Raw genomic sequence first — 21589 nt, 5'->3', positions numbered from 1 at the left:
TAGAATTAAAGTGCACCAGTATAAACTGAGAGCAGCACATTCCCGAAGGACGCTTAATTTATTTCCGTTTTGTGTTGCGCCTGAATGTGTTTGCGGCTGCGCCGGCCGCTGTGCGTGCGGCCTTTGCTCTGCGCCAGAGGCTTTCCTACCATTGGCCGCTCTCGTGCGTGACCGTGTGGAGTAACCGTGGGCTCTTTTTAGCTCTAGATTAGCCATATTCATGGGCTTTGCTTCCAAACACGCCCCTCCCCCCCCCTCCTCACTGTCTCCCAGGTTTACCGACAGCAGCTTTTTAACCCGTACTGTCGTCCGCCACGCAGGTCACGCAGTTCCTCTCAGGGCACCAGACCGTAGACCGTGGGCTGTTAACTCTTACCATTTTCAACCCGTTTCGAGTGTGCGAGTGTTCGCTGTTCGGTGCGTCGGCTAGATGGAGGACTACCATAAACCAGACCAGCAGACGGTGCAGGCGCTCAGGAACATCGCCGCCCGGCTGCGCATCAACTCCATCAAGGCGACGACTGCAGCAAACAGCGGGTAAGAACGGGAAAATGAAGCTTAAACGGGAGATAAACGGAGGAGACCGTATTTTGTTTCCAATTTTCGTTACCGAATCTTCGTCCCATGTGTGGTGTGTCTAATATTTAATTTTCATATCGTACTCTGTGCGTAAACATGATTATGTGCCAAACTTCTATACAGGTGCAATTTTAAGCACGACAATGGAAAATAGTTAATAGGTTTAAAGTATCGATTTATTAGATTTTTTTTATTTTTATTAGTTTATGACGCTTATAAGTTTTAGAGAATATGAATGAATGAATCTTCTCTCCGCCGCTTGGAATAAAAACAAATGAGTCGCGGCCGGTTTGGAGATTCGCCCTCGACCAGATGTGCCACCGTTCGACCCCCCCTTTAGCCGAGCTCTCTGTGATTATGTAAGAAGCCGAGCAAAGAGTGGATCAGCAGCAGCCGGTGGCTCCAGCTCCCGGCGCAGCTCCTGTTAGAGCGGTGGCGAATGGAGACGACGGGGGGAGCGCACGCGCGCATCCCGTCGGAAATTACTTCGGAACTGAGCACGCAAACCTGAACCACGGGTCTCCACTGCGCATATGGAAATGCATGAGAGGCATCATCCAAATGCTTTATTCTGATAGTGTTCAGCGCCAGATGCTGGGATGCATGTGCAGACTTATGTAACTCTGACTGCAGTGGGTTTTGGACCAAAGTTAACAGCTCGCAGCATCCGCTTTGTACGAACTGAAGTCTGGATCTAAAGCTCCAGTGGGGGTCAGGTCGTTCCTCCACGTTGTGCCTGACTTTAAACGCGTCCGTCCTCGTTGCAGTCATCCGACGTCATGTTGCAGCGCGGCAGAAATCATGTCCGTGCTGTTCTTTCACACCATGAAGTACCGACCCGAAGACCCACGCAACCCCAACAACGACCGCTTCATTCTCTCCAAGGTAAAGTTGCGAAGGTGCTCAATGCATCTGCTTCTCACACGTTTATCCCCTCGCTTACATCACTGACACCACTTGAGTAACGAGCATCAGTGAACCTCCGTGAAGTGCCTGCTTCATTGTGACACCTCCCCTCAGGGTCACGCGGCCCCGGTGCTGTACGCCGTGTGGGCCGAGACGGGCTACCTGAAGGAAAACGAGCTGCTCAACCTGCGCAAGGTGGACTCCATCCTGGAAGGACACCCCGTGCCAGTGAGGTGACATTCAGACCAGGAGGAAGTTCTGGTTCTGAAAGACCCACGTGTTTCAGTGTGGGTGTATAACTTGATAAAGACACGCTCGCGCGTGTGTGTGTGTGTGTGTGTGTGTGTGTGTGTGTGTGTGTGTGTGTGTGTGTGTGTGTGTGTGTGTGTGTAACAGAAGCAGCAGTTTGTGGATGTGGCCACTGGATCCCTGGGTCAGGGCCTGGGAGCCGCCTGTGGAATGGCCTACACTGGGAAATACTTTGACAAGGCCAGGTAACAACACAAACACGCCCACGCAGGTTCTGTCGTGCACTAATGAGGACGGAGTGAAAGTGTCCGTGCGGTGGTGGCGCGTGACGTTTGGATAAAAGCGTGTGTGGCAGCGCTGCTCTGGACGACAGCCACGCAGCGACACAGGAGAACCGACCCCAGTTCAGTTGATTCGTCAGGTCAGACGAAATGAGCAAATCTGGTTACTGATCTGAGACCAGAGAGTAAGTGCGCAGTGAAAGAACCGCGTGGCATCTATTATTCAGACGGTTTCCTACGTGGTAAAAAGCCGCTGACAACCCGCCTCCAGCTGCTTTTCAGCTGAGCGCTGGCTGGCGTGAATTGCAGCTCGGTCCACGCGCGTCTCCTTTTGTTCCGACGCGATCCAGAAAGAGCTGCGCGCGTTTGACCGCCACAATAAACAGAGCCCGCGTGGCGCGTTCGCGGCGACAATGGAAGGAGCGCGTGAAACAAACGGCACGTCCGCGCAAATCGAAAACAACAGTTTGGACCCGTGTCGTTGCGGGGCAGATGCTCTCAGACGGTGCGTGGTTTTCCCACGGCAGCCGTCGGGCTGCGCGAGCTGGATCCCCTTCGCTCTGCGCGTTCTGCGGGCACTCGATTGCTTCCGCTCTGATAATCACACACGACGGGCACGGCGGAGGTCCTCCCCCCTCTCTGAGCCTCCGCCTCCACCCTCGTCCCCACGCGCGTGGACTGCGTGTCGCGCTTTCACGGGTGTCTCCCCTCCCGGACAAAACGCCATTAGAAAACACCAAACACGGTTTAATAAAACTTGAGTGGAGTGCATTTTTTGTCTTCGTTGGACTGCTGCATGCGCGCGCGTGCGTGTGTGTGTGCGTTTCTGGCCGGTTTCCAAGGAGAGCTATCACCTTGTCCTAATCTGTTATTCTCACCCTGGTGAAGACGGGATGAAAGAGGAACACACGCTTCCTGTACCTGTTGTGGTGTGCGTGCGTGCGTGCGTGCGTGCGTGCGTGTGACCACATTCTGCAGCCTCCACAACTGACACTCACATTCTTCCAAGAGCTGTTGCTGGCACGAGATCTGCGTGTTTCACCTCAGTGTCTTTGTCTTTGTCTTCCTCTCTCTCTCTCTCTCTCTCTCTCTCTCTCTCTCTCTCGCCCTCTCTCCCTCTCTCTCTCTCTCTCTCGCCCTCTCTCTCTCTCTCTCTCCTCTCTCTCTCTCTCTCTCTCTCTCTCTCCTTCTTCTCCCTCTCATTCTCTTCTCTCTCTCCCTCTCTCCCTCTTCGATCTCTCTTCCTCTCTCTGCCCTCCTCCTCTCATCATCTCCCGATCGTGCTCTCTCTCCGCATCCCGTCTCGCGGTCTCCAATTCTTTCTCGTCCTCAGTCTCGTCGTTCCACTCCAAGCCTCTCGTCTCAATCACTCCCTCTCTCCTCTCATCTCATACGTCTCGGATCTGCACTGCCCCGGTAGCCTCCGCTCTCTCTCTTGCGTCTCTCTCTCGATCTCTTCTCTTCATCTCTCTCCCTCTCTCTCCCCCTCTCGTCTCTTCTCTCCTCTCTCTCTCTCTGCCCTGCGATCTCCCTCTCCTCTCTCATCGTCTTTCTCTTCAGTCTCCTCGCTATCAGTGATATTCTCCCGTCTCTCTGTCTCTGCTCTTTCTGCCTCTCCCTCCTCTCGGTCTCTCTCTCTCGCCTTACTTCCTCTCTCCCTCTCTCTCTCTCTACTTATCTCTCTACCTCCCTCTCTCTCTCTCTCTCCTCTCTCTGCTCTCTCTCCCCCTCATTTCTCTCTCTCTCCCCGTCTGCGCTCTCTCTCCCTGTCTGCCCCCTCCTGCATCTCCATCGAACATATCGCTCGCACCTCTCAGCCCTATCCTCTCTCTCTCTCTCTCTCTCTCTCTCTCTCTCTCTCTCTCGCCGTGTGTTTTCTCCCCTCACCCGGGGTTGGAATGCGTGCTCTAATGCCGCGTGTCTCGCCCGATCTTCCAGCTTTAATGAGAACGTGTCTGTTTGTCTGGAAACCTGTCAGAAGGTGTTAAGGCACGGGAGCAGCTCGTGGGGAGGATCTGGGTGCAGCAGGAGGGGGGAGACGGGGGAGATGGGTGTGAGGGTCAACTGTCACTCGAATTACGAGGAGTCACAAAATGCAATGTGCCAAAAGAGATGGAGATGATGAGTGACTTCCACCATCTATTGATCTGAACTCCTCTCTCTCTCTTGCTGAGTAGCTACCGAGTGTTCTGCCTGCTCGGTGACGGGGAGCTGTCGGAGGGCTCCGTGTGGGAGGCCATGGCCTTCGCCTCCAACTACCAGCTGGACAACTTGGTGGCTGTGCTGGACATCAACCGTCTGGGTCAGAGCGACCCGACGCCGCTGCAGCACCACGTGGAGAAGTACCAGCGGCGCTGTGAGGCGTTCGGGTGAGTGTGTGTGTGTGTGTGTGTGTGTGTGCGTGTGTGTGTGTGTGTGTGTGTGCGTGCGTGCATGCGTGTGTGCGTGTGTGTGTGCGTGCATGTGTGTCTCTGTGTGTGTGTGTGTGTGTGTGTGTGTGTGTGTCTGTGTTTGTGTCTGTGTGTGTGTGTGTGTGTGCTAGTGTCTCTGTGTTTGTGTCTGTGTGTGTGTGTGTGTGTGCGTGTGTCTCTCCACTCAGAGTTTCCCCCTCTCCGTTTTCCAGCTGGCACGCCGTCATCGTGGACGGACACAGCGTGGAGGAGCTGTGCAAGGTTCTGAGTCAACCTCGTCACCAGCCGCTCGCCGTCATCGCCAAGACCATCAAGGGCAAGGGGATCCCAGGTAGCGTCGTCTGCCACAGTGCAGGTTCCCACTGTGGTACCAGCATGCTGCATGCCCCCCGCTGTGAGGGGAGCGTGGCTGCCGCTGGTGACCCCACACAGGTTTCATAACTCAACTAAGACAAGTCTTCTCCAAAAACGGGGCGACACCTGAATCAACGGCGCCGTCCAAAGTTTTCTTACGGGCCCCAGGAGCCGTAATCCCGGCACCGCGGCCGTGTTTTAGCAGCTGAGGCCGCGTAATCCCCCAGAATGTGTAGGACACGCTCGCAGCGTCGGCCTATTGTGCTGCTGTTGTGAGAGGAGTGTGTGTGAGGGACAAAGGAAGCTGGAGGCGTGTTTGTCTTAGAACCCTGCAGCCGCCTCGTCCTCATCATCTCATTGTGACCCACTGAAGCGGAGGACGATGGCGGCGGACCGGCGTTTGTTTAACATATGTTCTAAGTGTGTGTGTGTGTGTGTGTGTGTGTGTGTGTGTGTGTGCCTCTCCCAGTGGCTGAGGATAAGATGGGCTGGCACGGCAGACCTCTGGCCAAGGACGCGGCCGACGCCGCCGTCAAGGAGCTGCAGAGCCGCATCCTGGGCTGCAGCAAGCGCCTGTACCCGGCGCCGCCCGGCGACGACGCGCCGCCCGTCAGCCTCCGCAACGTGCGCATGCCGAGCGCGCCCGGCTACAAGCCCGGCGAGAAGGTGGCCACGCGCAGGGCGTACGGCGCGGCGCTGGCCAAGCTGGCCCGGTACAACGAGCGCGTGGTGGCGCTGGACGGAGACACCAAGAACTCCACCTTCGCCGAGCTCTTCCGGACCGAGCACCCCGACCGCTACGTGGAGTGTTACATCGCCGAGCAGAACATGGTAGGACCGCGGCCTCGGCCGTCGCAGACACGGGACGCTCCCGAAGGTTCTGACGTCCTCCGCCCCCACAGGTGAGCGTGGCCGTGGGCTGCGCCGCGCGCGACCGCAACGTGGTGTTCGCCAGCACCTTCGCCGCCTTCCTCACGCGGGCGTTCGACCAGCTGCGCATGGCCGCCATCTCCGAGAGCAACGTCAACCTCTGCGGGTCGCACTGCGGCGTCTCCATCGGTCAGTGCAGGGGGGGGGGGGGCTTTACAGGGAGGGGGGGGGGGGGGGGGGGGGGGGGGGGGGTTTAAAGCCAGGGGTGACGAGGGGCTGTACCTTAACCCCCCATTTGATTCTTATCTGCTCTAAACCTGAACCTACGGGATTTCGTTTCTCTGCTCCTTAAACCTTTCCCGTCGCCTCTTCCTCTCCCGTGTCAGCACTCTTCCTCCCCCTCTGTCTGTCACTGTGTTACGGAGTTGATGGCAGAGCGGCCTGGTAATCTTTCACCTCCTCCTCCCCTTTCTCTTCCACCTCCTCAGGTACATTGCATGTTCACGTCTGCAGACTACGCATGCCCAACCACCACTATTCTGTTTCAAACCCTCTTGAAGGCGACTCTGACTGTGTGTGTGTGTGTGTGTGTGTGTGTGTGTGTGTGTGTGTGTGTGTGTGTGTGTGTGTGTGTGTGTGTGTCCTCAGGCGAGGACGGTCCCTCTCAGATGGGTCTGGAGGATCTGGCCATGTTCAGGGCCATTCCCACGGCGACCATCTTCTACCCCAGCGACGGCGTCTCCACTGAGAAAGCGGTGGAGCTTTGTGCCAACACAAAGGTTCGTGTCTCCTGTCGCCTGTGTTCAGGCAGCATTGATGGTATTTTCCTGTGCTCTTTATTCAGCTTCCCATTTCTGGTCTCTTCAGGGTTTGTGTTTCATACGAACGAGCCGCCCAGAGAACAACATCATCTACAACTGCAACGAAGACTTCCATGTTGGACAGGCCAAGGTTTGGAGCTCCGCTGCGTCAGCCGACACTGGATTTGAAATGTTTTTGGCCTATTATGCTGTTTTGCCGAGGTTTTGGTTCCGTCTCATTCTCAGGTCGTGTATAAAACCAGTGACGACCATGTGACTGTGGTCGCGGCGGGAGTGACCCTTCACGAAGCTCTGGCTGCAGCTGAGCAGTTAAAGAAAGGTAAAAACAACAACAGGAAGCCACATCCAACCTGCTGATGTCAAACACTTACTTATTTACTAGAAGTATCCATTGAACAACCTCTTTCTTTCCTGCCTTAGAGAGAATCAACATCCGTGTGATTGACCCGTTCACCATCAAACCCCTGGACTCCAAAACGATCATTGACAATGCCAGAGCAACTAGAGGGCGCATCATCACCGTGGAGGACCACTACAATGAGGGTCGGACAACACGCTACACACATTATTCCTTTAATGCGTATTTGCATAAATATAGTATCTACAGAAATAGTAAAGTATATAATATGGTAAAAAATGATATAGTCTAACTGTTAACGAGCAGCCACACAGATTAACATATGCCTGCTCGCGTGCTGCAGCTGCTTGTTTATCAGCTAGTGAATAAAGATGCCCTGAGCAGCAAAGGCCAAACGTCCTGCTGCTGCAGATTGTGTGCGTTGTGGCATGAGGAAGAAATGGAGGAACAAGACTGAGGGAATATGCAGAAAGTTTGGGTAAAAAATCTGATAAAATAGATATTAGATATGAGATATTTTGAAACGGGGGGGGGGGGGGGGGGGGGGGGCTGGGGTCGCTGTCAGGGCTTCTTAGTTTCAGCTCCAGCCTGTGGGCTCTCGCTGACCTACATACAGCATCAGCCTGACCAGCCAGTGTCCAAAATGTGCTCTCACTGTCTCTCGCTCTTCTGTCGGGTTTGTTTTGTCCTGCAGTGAAGCCCAAAGGCTCCGCATTACTTATATTGTATTTATAGGGCAGGGCGGTGTCCGTCTTTTATTCGACAGTCCTCAGAAAGCGCGTAAGGCCTGCTCTTGTTTGAGGCGCGGCCCGGTCCTGACGGTGCCCATTCTGCAGGTGGGCTCGGCGACGCGGTGTGCGCGGCGGTGGCGAACGAGGCCGGCGTCGCCGTCCACCGCCTGGCGGTGCCCCAGGTGCCGCGCAGCGGGAAGCCCCACGAGCTGCTGCGGATCTACGGCATCGACCGCGACGCCGTGGTGCAGGCGGTCCGGAAGGTGCTCAGCAGCTCGGCCAACGCCAAGTAGGAGCGCGGCGGCGGGTCGGCGACCGTCGCCATGGAGACGGCGAACACCGAAGCGGAGAGGCTCTTCTGGCCCGAACACGCAGTCCTCCTCGTAGAACGTGTCAACTATTTGTTGGGAAAATAAAGATAACATGTCTTTTCTCTGTAACTGTCATTTTTTCGTGGTTCGACACCTTTAGCTCAGATTTCTGTGCCTCATCGGTTTGTGAGTTCAGTAAACACACCACCCGCTCCCCCCCCACGTCCACACCTCCACCCTCCCACCCTCCAGATAAAGGTCTGGTGACTGCACCAGCAGTGAATGTGTTTGATTTTACAGTTTTGACCTTTGACCTTGACTTGGATGTGACGGCTTCACAACAATAAAAGGGATGGTTTCTTCACAGCGCCTGTGTCTTCATTTGTAGAATGTTGAAGTTAATCTACTGGTACGATGAAACATTGCTTTAGTTCATTCATCTATTTTCACCGTTTGCTCTGTGTGGCTTCTTGGAATGTACATATTAAATGTGTGTTAATAATTTAATAGCCTATTAAAAGACTCACACATGGCGCAGCAGGTGCACATATGCCCACTGAGGTCGAACCCAATACAGAAGCTCTAATTTGCATTTACAAGGTTATACTGTATATAATGTGTAAACACCAAACACAGCCCCTAAGATAAGCAAAGCTGACTTTTGTTTTAGTTTAATTTTAAATAATCAAATGAAGAACCATCTGCTTGTTGCTGACCGCGTTTATTGTACTTTTACCTTTGTCTTTGGCCAATCAGACGTGATATTTGGGGGGAACTTTGACCCCGGTCCCTGAGCACAGCGTGAGCGGGTCTACAAGGTGCAGGGCGTGTGAGCGTTGAAGTAACAGGAACTGACGGACCGTGTGCGTGCGTGTTCAAATCGTTCATACGCTCCAGGTGGGGGGGGGGGGGTACAGGCAGGAGGTTTCTCCCCAGCTGTCGTCCTTGCACGTCTGTAAATGAGTCTTCAAGCTACAAACGTTTGACAGACGCTGGGCGGTGAATATGCATCCACCCGCTGCGTTCGCGGACATTCCGGTGAATTGTGGTGTGTGATGGGAGCATGAACAGGCTGCGTTTGCGTGTCAGTGGGTGTTTGTCTGTCGTCTGTGGGCTCAGACCGATGCGACGTTGCTTCCTTCCACTCCGCTGAACGCCACTGGGTTCGTCTGCTCCATCAACATAGTTGAATATGAATGTGCAGTGTCCTGTGACATTATTCGAATGCTTTGGCCAAACCAAGCTGAAAATGTTAAAACATTTTGATTCATATAAGAAGATACACCACTACCTGGGCTGATCTTCATCAAATATTAAATGGGTTTGTAATATGAAAAGAAATTCTGATCCGATCATGTCACATCCAGTGGATCCGTCTCTTTTACCTCCTGTACTCATCCACGTTGGCCACCGTTTGGTCCCTGGAGCTTCGCGTTGCTTCTTCAGACACAGATCTGCCGCCATCATCTTGTGGCTGCAGCTTCACAGACTGTCGCTGATGCGCTGCCCCGCCCCTGCGACACCTAGCAACAGCCCACAGCCCACTACGACGGCGCCCGCTGCGGGGCGACCCAGCACGCAATGGGTGGCAATGCTGGGCAGGAGGTCCTGGGAGAGGCTCCAGCCTCCTAAGAAGTCCATCACGACACGGAGGCTCTGCTGCGGTGGACCTGGGCTCTGAGAGCAGACCAGCAGCTGGGAGAGGAGGCAGAGGAGGAGACGTTTCAGTTGTAGGGAGAGAAAAATGGAAGTAGACATTGGCACGATGGGAAGGAAGGAGTTAAGATAATGGGGGAGGGTCATTGAGGGAGGACGTAATGTCACGTCAACTGGCTTCATCTTCGAATGCCACCATTTTACCTTTTCACTCTATGAGATCAGGAGTCTGCATCTCACTCAGGGAGGAGCGGAATGTTGTTGTCAATCACAGAGTTCTGAACCTGCGAAGAGCTGCATTAAAGATAGAAGATAAGAAATGCACAGGAGAAACTCCAAAAAAAACATGCATGATCAATCAGTGTGTGTCAGAGTCAGTGAGGGCAATCGACAGCAAGTGAAATTATTTGGACTTAAGTTTCTGTTTAGCAAAGATTTCCAACATCAAGAAACAAAATTTATCAAAATAATCGTGTGTTATTTATTGAATGTGCACATTATGTGACGTACATACGCATGAGTCCCTCTAGCTGGTGTCCCAGTGCCTCCAGGTATTATCTGTAGTCCCACCACTGGAACTGAATACAGTCCAGGGTGTCCACATGCATTCAGGCCATGGAGCGCTGCACAAAGCAACACTAAAGTTCAACCCACTTTATTCTTTACAATCTCAGAAAACATGCACATTAAAAGATTAACGTGGACTAAAAACCACCAGAGGTTAAATATAAGAGAATTTCCTTTAGCCTTTTGTAGAACGAAGCGCAGTGCTCTCTGGCGGATTTAACCCTTTAAGAGTCCCTCTTGTCTCACATCACTGTCACACGCTCACCTTACGGTCCATTGGTCCTGGTCTTGGCACACACACACTCTGCAGAGCTGGGAGAGCATCTCCAGGGAAGCTTCAGCAAGAGATCAGACAAAGTCATCAGGTTTTACAATCAACCATCTTTGATATGAGCTATGTGCTCGTGTTTCTGCAGCTTTCACTTATATATTAGCTATTAATAGATTCCTTAAAAGGGTTTGTTTGTCTCACTACAAACAACTGTAAACGTTGAGAAAGCTGGAAGAGAAATGACCTCATCTTTGCTGCACATGAATCCCTGTGAACAGTTTAGATGATGTTTGACTACATTAGACTGTCACAACACATCAGTCATGAAAACTGTGATCTGAGCCGAGCCACACCCAGACCTCAGCGTACAAAGTCAGGTCATACATGCGTGTGCATGTGTGTGTTTACCAATGTTGTGAGTGTCTGCAGATCATCTGCTTAAATGTTGTTTTCTGAACCCCTTTACATTTAAGCATTTTAACCAAAAGTAATTATACGCCATCTGATGGATTAAAACTACTCAGTGTTCTGCAATTTATTTTTCATTGACTCTAAACGACTACAGTGCATCCGCTTTGTCTTTTATGACTGATGTGTCCACTTTTTTAAACTTCATCATCTACAGTCTCTAAATCTCCAGAATCAGCAAGACACAGCACCAAGGCCAAACTATACCAGAAACACATTGAAGTGTTTTACAGTATGGTGTCCAGCTACAGAGAGGGGCTTAGTATTGGTAACAATATCTTTTACTATGTATTGAACAGTTTTGCTTGTGTTACCTGCTTGGCTGGTACCTACGGCTCCGTGCGCCCTGGACAGATGCCACATCCCGTTCAGACCTCCAGGCTTTGGGCATCCTGCATCTTCTAAGCGGTGTCTTTCTTAATTGTTAAAGAAAAATATAGGGGTGTCGAATCAAACGTTTTATAACACAGAGTACAAAAGCCACGAGGGTTTCAGCCAATGAGCTTCTCTGTTTACCCGGAAGCGACCTCTTTCTTTAGCAGGTTCATATCGCCCCCTAGCGGTTAACACCATGGATGTAAAGAAAGAGTTTTAAACGGTCACGTTAAAAATGTAAATAACAAACTATGTTAAAAACATAAATATACATAAGTATGCATAAATATGAAGGCACAGAGATGTAGTTCAATAAAAGACTTTTATTTTGTAGTTCATTCCCCCAAACTCAATTAGAGTTAAAGACGTTCAGACCCTGCATCAAATAAAATCTTCATTAATAATGAATAATTTTCAAATTCACTCTGCTGCTGCCTTCTTCTTCTTCCTACTTCTCTTCTTCTTCTTCTTGCCATTAGTACCGTCAGTCTGTGCTGCAGCAGGAGTCTGGATCTCCTCCGTCTCCGAGGCTCCAGACTCGTCTGCAGAACCAGCGGGTCTCTTCTCGCACGTGGAGGGTCCGTGTGCCGTCACCTGTGAACTGCCGTGCCCCGCGGCCTTCTCCAGCAGAGCGACAAAGAAGCCATGTGTGCACGTTCTGCTGACGCTGGCTCGCAGGCACTGAGTGAGCGGTTCCAGGCCCCGCTCGGGCCACTGAGGCAGCAGGGGGACTAACCTGGTGGAGCACACGAAATCAGACATCAAGGATCTTCAGTTGCTTGTATGCAGGAAAAATAACTTTCATTCAATGGTTTTATTTCTGGTTTTGACTTTCAGCTACTAAATTACTAAGGGAAAATCATACTGATGCATTATTATATTGCACTATGAACACAAACATTAACTTATTTGTCTGGCAAATGCAGTATATTCAAAGTCAACCTAAATTAATTGAACTGATTTATTCTCATTCGTACCTGAAGCCGGGGTTCTGCTGCAGACAAGCCGTTACCACGTCCTCGTTTTCCTGTCTGTGGATGGAGCAGGTGGAGTAGACCAGACGCTTCAGGTGGGGGAACCTGAGGCTGTGATTCAGGCACCGCAGCTGGAAGGAGGCCAAGGAGGCCAAGCGAGCCTGATCCTCGTCCTGGTCAGAAGCGTCGTCCCGGAGGCACACCATACCTGGACCCCCCACAGAGAAGAGAAAGTATGCCTCAGTCCTAGAAGCTGTGATGCCCCTCAATTCTAACTCCTTTACACTGTGATCTATACTCTTAGTAGACAAGTAAGTAATACTGTAATAATCATAATAATAATCACAAGAAGAAGAAGAAGAAATAATACATAGGTCTAAGTTGTTACTCCACCTGATCCACTGCAGGAGGGATCCAGCAGGATGTACTCTACATCTTTATACTGTGGGCTGTCAGGGTCCACCTTCAAGAAGTCGCAGTGGGCCAACTGGTGACAGGTGACCCCCGCTCGGAGCAGGAGGGTCGACATGGTGGCCAGGCGCTTGGCGTCCAAATCGAAGGCAAACAGCTTCCCCTTGTTCTTCATGATGGCGGCCAGGTGGCTGGTCTTGTTTCCGGGAGCGGCACAGGCGTCGATGACTCGACTGCCGGGTGCGGGGTCGAGGAGAAAGGCGGGGAGGCAGCTGGCTTTGTCCTGCAGGATGATGTGGCCCGCCTTGTACAGGAAGTGCTCGTGGAAGTCCGTTCTGGGAGAGAACGCCAGCACCTCCGGGAGGTGAAGGTCCCTCACGAAATCTTTCCTCTTCAGGTTCACATCGTCCACTCTGGTGGCCTGTCCCAGGTAGGAGAAGCCGTCTCTCTTCAGGTAGTCCACGGCATCATCCACGGTGGTCTTCAGCGTGTTCACGCGCACATACCTGGGCAGCTGGTCCCCGGACGCCCGCTGGGCACCGGCGGGCAGCAGGTCTTCGTTCCTGCTGACCTTCTGCCTTACTTTCATGCGGGCCAGCTCTGCCTGCAGCCTGGAGCGGTGCTTCAGCATCATGGCCTTCCAGGAGCCGCCGCATTTGAGCCCTTGGCCCATCAACAGGTCGTACACCAGCACCTTGGCCAGGTGCATCTGCAGCTTGGTCTGTTTGAGCAGCTTGGTGGCCTCGATGACCTCCTGCAGGATGGAGGAGAACTTGTGGGTCTCGCACACCAGCGCGAACAGCTGCTTGATGTTGGAGAATTTGCTGTCATAGACCAGCGTTTTCAAAGCGCCCTGCTTCTTCTCGGCTTTCTGCAGGATCTCTGCGGCTTTTACGTACAGAGCCATGGTGAGAACCCCCTTGTCCAGCTAGCTAACAACCCGGAGCAGCTCGTTCCCTCTTCTGGTCGTTATCGGTATCTGGCCTGATCCTCGTCCCGTCGTCTTGTATTCGTTTTCCCTCAGAACCGAACAAAAACAATGACCTTGTTTAATTTCCTCATTCGGGCGTCACACACGCGAATTCATTACTCCTGGACAGCGCACATGGCAGGATGAGGGGTCATGACTCCGGAAGCAAAAAGGACACGCTGTTTACGAGTGACGTAACATCTGTTCAACCAATCACTGCTAAGAAACGACTTCACGCGTTATTGACCGTCTGTGTTCCGCAGTACACAATGATTTTGTTTATTTTACAGATCTTAAAAGATATAGCAATGTTTTGTCAGGCTCTAAACGTTAAAAAATATGTAAACAAAAATTGTTCCATCAGAAAACAGGAAAACAACATTTGACTGCGTTTTCAATATGTTATTTAATGCACTTCCAATGACTCGCTGACCAAATAAAACAACATTGTAAAAAACATATACAAAGAGAAGTTATTTATGTTTGAACTGTGTCAGGTAACATTTCTCTGTTGCTTCCTACTACTGCATTGCTAAAATGAGGACAAATTCATATACATTCAAAAAAATTGAGGTCATTTTGTGTAGAAGTAGAATGTTTTAACCCCATTATAAAGGCAGAAAGCATGCCAATTTTAATGGTGAGCCTGATGGTGAAGTAATCAACCCCATCAGTGTTTAGTGGAGCTACAGGGCTTCTGGACAGTCTTTGAGTTCTTATATAGAAGAAGTCTTTCGGTCGTGTGTGGCAGCAAGTGGTTCCTCTTGGCTTTAACTATACATGCTGCCATCGGACAGAGGCGATCGAAGCCCCCAGAGGTGGCTGGCACTGCCAGCAATTCCTTGGCAGTGCTCTGGAGCTTAGGGAATCGCGAAGCAGATTTCCAGTACAACTCAATTGAAGAGTAAGGCCACCTTGGTTCTGACAGGTAATCATCAAGCTCTGACACCATCATGGATTTGGCAGGTGGCTGCAGGGAGTCACAGATGGACTTGCGCTTAAGATCATTTCCACCTTCTCCATCACTGTTTGTTTTAGAGTCATCATCAGCTGCCTCCATTTGTGTGTCAGTTTGATTCAGCCCCTCATTATTTCGTTTATCTTGCTCTTTTTTCACTTCCTCACTTGCCTGTTCCTTTTCTGCATCTGTGGATGTAGATGCACTACTATTTTTAGGGGTGACTGCTGAGGCTGTCATCCCTCCTATTGTGGACTCCACAATAGTGCGAGCTTCATGCTTTGTTGGAGGTGTCAGGAAACCTGTTTGGTTCTTTGGTTTTTCATCAGAAAATGGCTGAAAAAAAGGAGGTTTGGATTGTTAGATTTATGGATGATCTCTACAAAAACAACAATAATATAAGCTAATTTTTTTAAGTCGTTACCTTCAGTTTAAGCCTTGGATTTAGCACTGCAGCCAATATCATGTCCTTCTGCTCAATTACAGACTGAAGGTGTGTGTGGAGGCCTGTGCGTAGGGCCTTGTTGAAGTGAGTGTAGTTGGTGACACGGTTCTCCAAGGTCTTATCAAGCTCCAGGAGGGAGGGGATGACGATCGAGATGGTCACACCATTTGCTTGTAAGACCTGAGATAGAGAAAGAAAAACATTCTTATGTAATGATACATCATATTTTGATGCATGATTTTCAAAAGGATCTGCAACCAATGGCTCAATGTACAGCTGCCAAGTAGCACTGACACAAGTACACATGCACAAACAACAATGTCAGAGTTGCCATACATTGGTCAAACAATAAACTGCCCAATAAACTACTGTAAGGTTCTATGTCAGAATATAGCAGATGATATTCTAATATATTCGACTATATTTGAATGTCTGATGATATATGTATATGTTTGAGAACCAGAAAAAAGTAAGAGGGTTAAAAAGAAAACTCACATATCATAGATTATCTCTGTAAAACCTAATAAACCACCATATCCACAACATTCAAGATCTCAGTAACTTTCACTCTTACCTGCAGGGCCTGCTCAAAAGGTTCAAGAAGACTGAGGATATTAACCACTTGCTCCCGTTTGACCATGACAAGAGGTGGGGCACTGGCTGCATCTCTAGCCTCAATACGAGCCTGGGCCAACACAGTCATAATGGCACTCCAGGAAGACTCCTTCGCCATACGGCGCAAAACCACCATCATAGAGTTCCAGCGGCAATGAGAGGAAGGAAAAAGGTGCACTCTGCTCTCCTTTAACAAAACCTAAAGCAAAACAAACAATGTCAGTACCTTGAAAAAAATCATCAGTTCCAAAATGTGCAAGAGGTGTCAAAACTCCAGATGAGCCAACAAAACCCAAGCAGTAAATATAAAATACCTCACTCCAGTAAGCGCTGCTCCTAAAGAAAGCAATCACATTATGGAGTTGTGACAGCAGGTTTTCCACCACCCGGGAATTCTTTAATGCCTCTCTGATCACCAGCTGCAGCGTTTTTGCTACACAGGTCATTCTCGTTCCGACCTGCAGCTCTGAAAAGGGGAGCTCCGTTTCAGACATCTGGTCTGACAAAAATGCCACTATCTCATCTCCATCTGGTTCTCCTTTGTTGGAAGTGCACATTATTTTGTAGTCGCAGAACAAGGTGTTCCCAGTCAGGGCTTCTTTAGCCTGGTTGGGGAGGACATAGCCAATGCTGTGTGGAAATATGCCATAGCTCAGCAGCACACCCTCAAGCTCACTGGCAACAGCAGACTTTAGGTTTTTGTGGCTCAGGTGACGAAAAGCCACAATGGGTCTGCAGATCTTCCAGGACGCACTCACATAATGAAGCTGCACAACAACCACTGGCTCTTCTGCTGATCGAGACTGATCCCCTGCCCAGAGGTCATAGGTGATATGAATGGCGTTATCTTTGCTCTTGGCCAGACAGGCTTTAAGATCACGAATGAGCTGAGGCTTGATGCTTCTCTCCACCTCATCATACAGCTGCAGGCCCATAGCTCGCTGGGATAACTTGTTATAATCAGGGTTGATGGTGTTCATAAATAACCGGAAGCCAGCACTTTCAACAAAACTGCAAGAAAAAAAATCAAGGTATTAGCACTGTGCATTCGAAAGGAGATGCAGATGTACAACTAGGTGCTGACTGCATGTACAGTAAAGATGAAGTCATCATCCAGGGAAGAAACCTGATATGTTAGTAACATTCAATAATAACCCAACAAGCACACAGTAACAATGACTACCACTACAAGTCACCTGAGTGGAAGCATGTCTTCAGAGATCATCCTCAGGGCTGCATCAGCAAATGTTTTCTGGTCCACCGGAGCAGCTGCTGGTAGTGCTCCCGAGCTGGAAGTAGGACTAGAACTAGAACTGGGGGGCAAAGAGGGGCTGTGAGAGGAGCGCTCAGTGGTGGATGCCAAAGTCGGTGAAGGTGGAATGACTGTGAGCTGCTTTGGTTTTTGATGCTCCTTTTCTTTTTTCTCCTTCTCTGGCAGTTTCTGAAACAAAGCAAAAAATATTGGAGCTGTATGACTTTTAAAATTCTGGTTTTATAATAATATCTGATATAACAATTTGGCTATTAAATAATACTATTTTTGTGAAAATAAGGCAAATAAATGTTTAAACTATCAAGTATCACTGAACATATAATTACTGGTCCTAAATTGAGTACTAGATCAATTATAATATTACAACTTATAATAACCCATAGTAAATCTATGTCTATTTAAGAATGGTTGTTGACTGTTGCTGTCAAAAACAAACCTGTTAAAAATAGACTTTAAAAGCAAACTCACCGCTTCAGGCAGTACTGGTTCAGTGTCTAATACTACATCACACTTGAACTCCATCTATAACACAGAAAATGTAATGTTCATACTATTATAAACCATCATATCACCAAGACAAACTATGGCATTTTACCTGCCATGATTTATTATTAAACTATAATCTACCTAAACTATATATTATAAACAAACAAACAAAAACTCAATTAGTACAATACCTCATCTTCCACAAACTGTTGAATATCAAGAGACACTTTGTTAGCCTCATCTTTAAACAGGCCCATTTCTGCTTTACGTTTGATGGTACAATTCCAGTGATTCTTCACAGAGTTGTCCGTCCTGCAGCAGAAAACAAAAATGATCATTGACTAATAAATTGCATGATCAGTTTCAGTAGCTCAATCATTACTAACCCACCTTCCAGGGAGCAACCTGGCAATTTCACTCCAACGGTTTCCCAAAATGGAATGGGCTTTGTAGATGATGAGGTCTTCTTCGCTTGTCCAGGAGCATTTTTTGACCTGTGGGTTGAGGTGGTTGTGCCAGCGTTCACGACATTGTTTGCCCAACCGCCCTTTAAAGTGTCTGGCTATTAAAGTCCAGTGTTTAGTGCCATACTTTCCCACCAGTTCTATTATCTGTACATATATAAAGACATAATCTATATTTAAAACAAAGCAACAGTAAATAAAGCTGCTTTATGGCCCATCTTAGAAAATCTGTATTTGTTCCACCTTTTCATCTTCCTCTTTGGTCCAGAAGCCTTTGATTAGACCAGAATCCAGATTTTTTTTCCATCGTTGCATACACTGGACTTCTGTCCGTCCCTACCACAGACACACAACATGATTTTATCAATTCCTAAGATGTTAAAAACCATCATTGAAAAATATATATTATACATTATACATAAAACGTGTCACTTTTTCTCCAACTCATTTAATTCATGTAATATACTTACAGGTAAAAAGCTAGCAATGGTTTTCCAGTCTTTTTTTCCAAAGCTTTTTATCAGGATCATCAGATTTTTATCCTGCGACAACACAAACAAATGAATTTAGACTTAACGATGACTTCATGAAATAGTTATAACACCTTACTTAAACCACAGGCAATAGCTATAACAGCTTTTGGTCATACATGTAGTAGTAGTAGTAGTTTGTTAGTTTTATTTCAGTATGACTTGTAATTTTGTTACGGTACAGCCTTCACTCACTTCTTCCTTTGTCCATTTGACTTTGGTACCATCCTTCTTATCTGCTGTATCTGAATCTGTTTCAGTGCAGTGGTTACCAGCCCACTCTTCATCCATGCTGCAAACACACGTTAATCGTTATTTTAATATGCAATACAATCAATAATATTTTTTAACACTTTAGTACACACTTATGTCTGAAAGTTACATGCATTGTACACAGGTGAAAAAATGTACACAGTGAATCAAGACTGACATTAAAATGACGGGACTGATTAGTCCAAACCACCTTTTTAGGATAGAACTAATCTGCACCAACTACCTCTTATGAATTTACTTCTCAACAACGCCTGTCTTTAATTTTCCAGCTCCCCGGCACGCGTGTTATGCTCCACAGAGAAGCTGAGGTAGCTTAGTTGCTAACGTTAGCTTAGCTGCTGCAAATCCAAACAAGGTGTTCTTTGAAACGTCGCGCGATTAAATGTATCTAACGTTGACCAACACAGTGCGCAGTTCATCAGACAAAAACTGCTGACATTCATATATTAAAAATTGTGATAACGAACATGAACTACAATCCAACTGTAACTTCAAGCTAGCCGACCTAGCTACCAGGTCCCGGGATTATACGCGTGGAAGCATTGGCTGTTGGCTGTGAGGCAGCCACAGCGCCGCTAGTGGAGGCGAAAACACCGTGGAGCGTTTGTGACGAAACCTGTTGTACACAAAACCATGTGTCCGTACGCTAAAGTCACAGCAGAAGGACGGCAAAGAGGGATGAACGCGCTTCAGACGCTCTCTGTCCACTGCAGCTCACTACCCACGACGGGAGGGTTTACATGGACACGAAGGAGGAAGGACAGCGTCTCACTGTCACCCGCGCAACAAAACAAAGCGACCGCGCGACTCGCTGCGGAAACGGCAGCGAAACTCCACACACCCGTACACGTCCACACATTGAAGAACCACGAATACGCCATTTATATCTGAATGGAGCCAACGCCGAGACCCACACGCGCCTCCACACTCACCCGCGCGACATCAGCCTCCCGTCCCTGCGCGAGCTCCGCAGCGCACATGCACGAAGCTACGGCTAAGCGCTAAATAAACCACCGTAACGCACTTTAACGTAGACTCGCTACTCTAAAGTTGGGTCATTTCAAACGCGACTACATGCACTTAATTACACGTGCACTGAAGCAGCCACAGGACGTGTTGTGGTCCGGTAGAACTTTACCCGGGGAAAATGAGCAGGGTCCGTTCAAGAACAGCACGGAGCTGCACAGCGAACCCGCACAGCACCCGGAAACGGGTTTAGCGCCCACGCCTGCTGTGGCGCGCGTTGTTCGCGGACAATTGTAGCTGCGTTGTGCAAACAACACCTTGAACAAACCTGTTCAAAAGGTTTTTGTCACGTTTTGGTTTGTGTTTTGTTCACTGCTCTGCAAGGACAAGTTTATTTTAGCAATAAATGCGTTTTAGCCGAATTATCTTCATTGCTGAGTCACTGATTCCTGCTAGGCTACATGCTAACACTGGGCAAACATATACACCCAAAATATCTACTATCCTAAACAACTAAACACTCACTATAATAGAAGAAAAAGGTGTAATAATTCTTTACTAATGAAGCAACAGGAGAAGTAACAGGAAATGGAATTTCTCATTGCGTGCAATTAGCATGGTTTGATCAGTGAATAAATCTTCTCAATTACTTTTCTCACTTATCACTTTCCACCGCTGTTAGTGATTTATATGCATGTATAGTAGCAATAATCACATAACTACGAATATAGCTTTTATACTGTATGTGATATTATAAATAAGCATATAAGTTGATCTTTTTACAATTATTACAGTTTTAGTTGTTTAGCAGTTCTAAGGTGGATCCCAAAATTAAAATCAACCCATCTGACCTATGGCCTAATAGTGTTTAGTGAAGCTATAAGGCTTCTAAACAGTCTTTGAGTTCTTGTATACAAGACTTTGGGTAATGTGTGGTAGCAACACACAACAGCAACTGTCAACATTTAAGCACGTCATCAGAGATCATCATCAGGGCTGCATCAGCAAACTTATGATTTATTCGAGCACCTGAGCAAGAACGACAAGTAGAACCAAAACCCAAAGAGGACGTCACATGTGTTGATGCCAAAGCCCGTGGGCATGGAATGAGTGTATTCTGCTTAGCTCTTTGAAACGCCTTCTTTTTTATTCTTTTTCCCTGGATTTATCTGCAACAAAGCACAAAGTAAAAATAAACCTACCAGCTGAGATTGTCACACAAGAAAATCTTTAGGGAGGCCCCATCTTTGGACGTCTCAAATAATAATTTTGCCATTGGCCAACGTGACAAACTAGCAAATAAATCTTAAATAAAAAAAAAAACTGAACCATGAGATTAGGAATAAGAAAGTCTTTAATTGTCTAGCAGTTGGGAAATTGCATCTCAAAACAGCACAGAGGTGAAAGACAGTCAACACTATACAAGACGAGCGGCATGAGCAGTGTACATGGTCATGGGAATGATTATTTTAAGCACAGCTTCTAAAACAGACAAAGCTCAAATTTGCTTTCCTTAGTTTAATTTTGCATTCTTGATGATGGTTCCACCTTATCATCTTCATCTTTGGACCAGAGGCTTTTGATTGGATCAGGATCCAGATGTCTGTCCGTTCCTGCCACAGGAGAGACTGGTCAGCATGCAGAGATGTGATCACACTGAACTTCCTGAGACGCCAGATGTGACGCTGTGAAAAGCACTAACCAGTCCTTGACAAAAGACATATTTTGACTCACATTTAATGATTTAGTCTAGTTCACTACTAATGCATTTTTATGTTCAACCCGTTCTATTTTTACATAATAGTAAAATATTATTCATCTATTATGTGTTTCTGATATTGAACACTAGGTAGAGCAGTTGTGCAATAATCGATTTTTTATTAGTTAATGCATCTCTTTTCCTTCTGTTTTTGTTCTGTACAGTAAAAGCTTTACTTAGATTATATATTCTACCTACTAGTTACTCAAATTAAAAATAAAAAGTGTCTCTGCTGGTTACTGTGACGCGACCACAGG

The 21589-nt window shown here is 48.2% G+C and overlaps 3 protein-coding genes and 1 pseudogene across 11 annotated transcripts; 1 reads left to right on the top strand and 3 right to left on the bottom strand.

Moving 5' to 3' along the window:
• Positions 1-268: 268 nt before the first annotated feature.
• Positions 269-8237, top strand: LOC114858838 (transketolase-like). The gene is made up of 13 exons (XM_029156483.3): positions 269-537; positions 1347-1464; positions 1600-1713; positions 1882-1979; positions 4193-4384; positions 4639-4757; positions 5250-5611; positions 5683-5839; positions 6299-6429; positions 6518-6601; positions 6697-6790; positions 6892-7014; positions 7666-8237. Exons 1-13 carry the CDS (start codon positions 431-433, stop codon positions 7851-7853), a joined length of 1887 nt encoding a protein of 628 aa, XP_029012316.1. The 5' UTR covers positions 269-430; the 3' UTR covers positions 7854-8237.
• A 386-nt stretch (positions 8238-8623) lies between these two features.
• LOC114858689 (uncharacterized) lies at positions 8624-11282 on the bottom strand (annotated as a pseudogene).
• A 229-nt stretch (positions 11283-11511) lies between these two features.
• On the bottom strand, positions 11512-13740 carry nsun5 (NOP2/Sun RNA methyltransferase 5). Its single transcript, XM_029156484.3, has 3 exons — positions 12576-13740; positions 12186-12390; positions 11512-11944 (listed from the first exon to the last, which is right to left on the bottom strand). Exons 1-3 carry the CDS (start codon positions 13498-13500, stop codon positions 11629-11631), a joined length of 1446 nt encoding a protein of 481 aa, XP_029012317.1. The 5' UTR covers positions 13501-13740; the 3' UTR covers positions 11512-11628.
• A 210-nt stretch (positions 13741-13950) lies between these two features.
• mybl2a (v-myb avian myeloblastosis viral oncogene homolog-like 2a) lies at positions 13951-19892 on the bottom strand. Of its 9 annotated transcripts, none has more exons than XM_029156475.3 (12): positions 19746-19892; positions 18530-18626; positions 18275-18346; positions 18048-18140; positions 17731-17951; positions 17532-17652; positions 17323-17376; positions 16778-17022; positions 15896-16592; positions 15541-15780; positions 14946-15146; positions 13951-14857 (listed from the first exon to the last, which is right to left on the bottom strand). In XM_029156475.3, exons 2-12 carry the CDS (start codon positions 18623-18625, stop codon positions 14234-14236), a joined length of 2664 nt encoding a protein of 887 aa, XP_029012308.1. In that variant the 5' UTR covers position 18626; positions 19746-19892; the 3' UTR covers positions 13951-14233. The 9 variants fall into 9 exon arrangements, with proteins under 9 accessions (XP_029012308.1, XP_029012307.1, XP_029012313.1 ...); XM_029156474.3 differs by lacking the exon at positions 19746-19892 and adding an exon at positions 19540-19689; XM_029156480.2 differs by lacking the exon at positions 19746-19892 and adding an exon at positions 19449-19537.
• Between the last annotated feature and the right edge of the window lie 1697 nt (positions 19893-21589).

The sequence above is a fragment of the Betta splendens genome, chromosome 7 (genome assembly GCF_900634795.4).
Source record: "Betta splendens chromosome 7, fBetSpl5.4, whole genome shotgun sequence".
Lineage (NCBI taxonomy): Eukaryota > Metazoa > Chordata > Actinopteri > Anabantiformes > Osphronemidae > Betta > Betta splendens.
The sequence above is the reverse complement of the archived record's forward strand: the minus strand, read 5'-3'. Positions and strand labels throughout refer to the sequence as shown.

Bases quoted from the DNA above. Each gene is read 5' to 3' on its own strand.
- mybl2a (XM_055510341.1), bottom strand. From the start codon at position 19,242: ATGGTTTTGTGTACAACAGGTTTCGTCACAAACGCTCCACG. The intron at 15,781-15,895 runs GTATTTTATATT...GTTTTGCTTTAG, and splicing joins GCAGCGCTTACTGGAGTGAG to GTTTTGTTAAAGGAGAGCAG. The intron at 14,858-14,945 runs GTAACGACTTAA...CCTTTTTTTCAG, and splicing joins ATCCAAGGCTTAAACTGAAG to CCATTTTCTGATGAAAAACC.
- nsun5 (XM_029156484.3), bottom strand. From the start codon at position 13,500: ATGGCTCTGTACGTAAAAGCCGCAGAGATCCTGCAGAAAGCCGAGAAG. The intron at 12,391-12,575 runs GTGGAGTAACAA...TGGGGGGTCCAG, and splicing joins TCCCTCCTGCAGTGGATCAG to GTATGGTGTGCCTCCGGGAC. The intron at 11,945-12,185 runs GTACGAATGAGA...GTGCTCCACCAG, and splicing joins CAGCAGAACCCCGGCTTCAG to GTTAGTCCCCCTGCTGCCTC.
- LOC114858838 (XM_029156483.3), top strand. From the start codon at position 431: ATGGAGGACTACCATAAACCAGACCAGCAGACGGTGCAGGCGCTCAGG. The intron at 1,980-4,192 runs GTAACAACACAA...CTTGCTGAGTAG, and splicing joins AAATACTTTGACAAGGCCAG to CTACCGAGTGTTCTGCCTGC. The intron at 4,758-5,249 runs GTAGCGTCGTCT...TGCCTCTCCCAG, and splicing joins CAAGGGCAAGGGGATCCCAG to TGGCTGAGGATAAGATGGGC.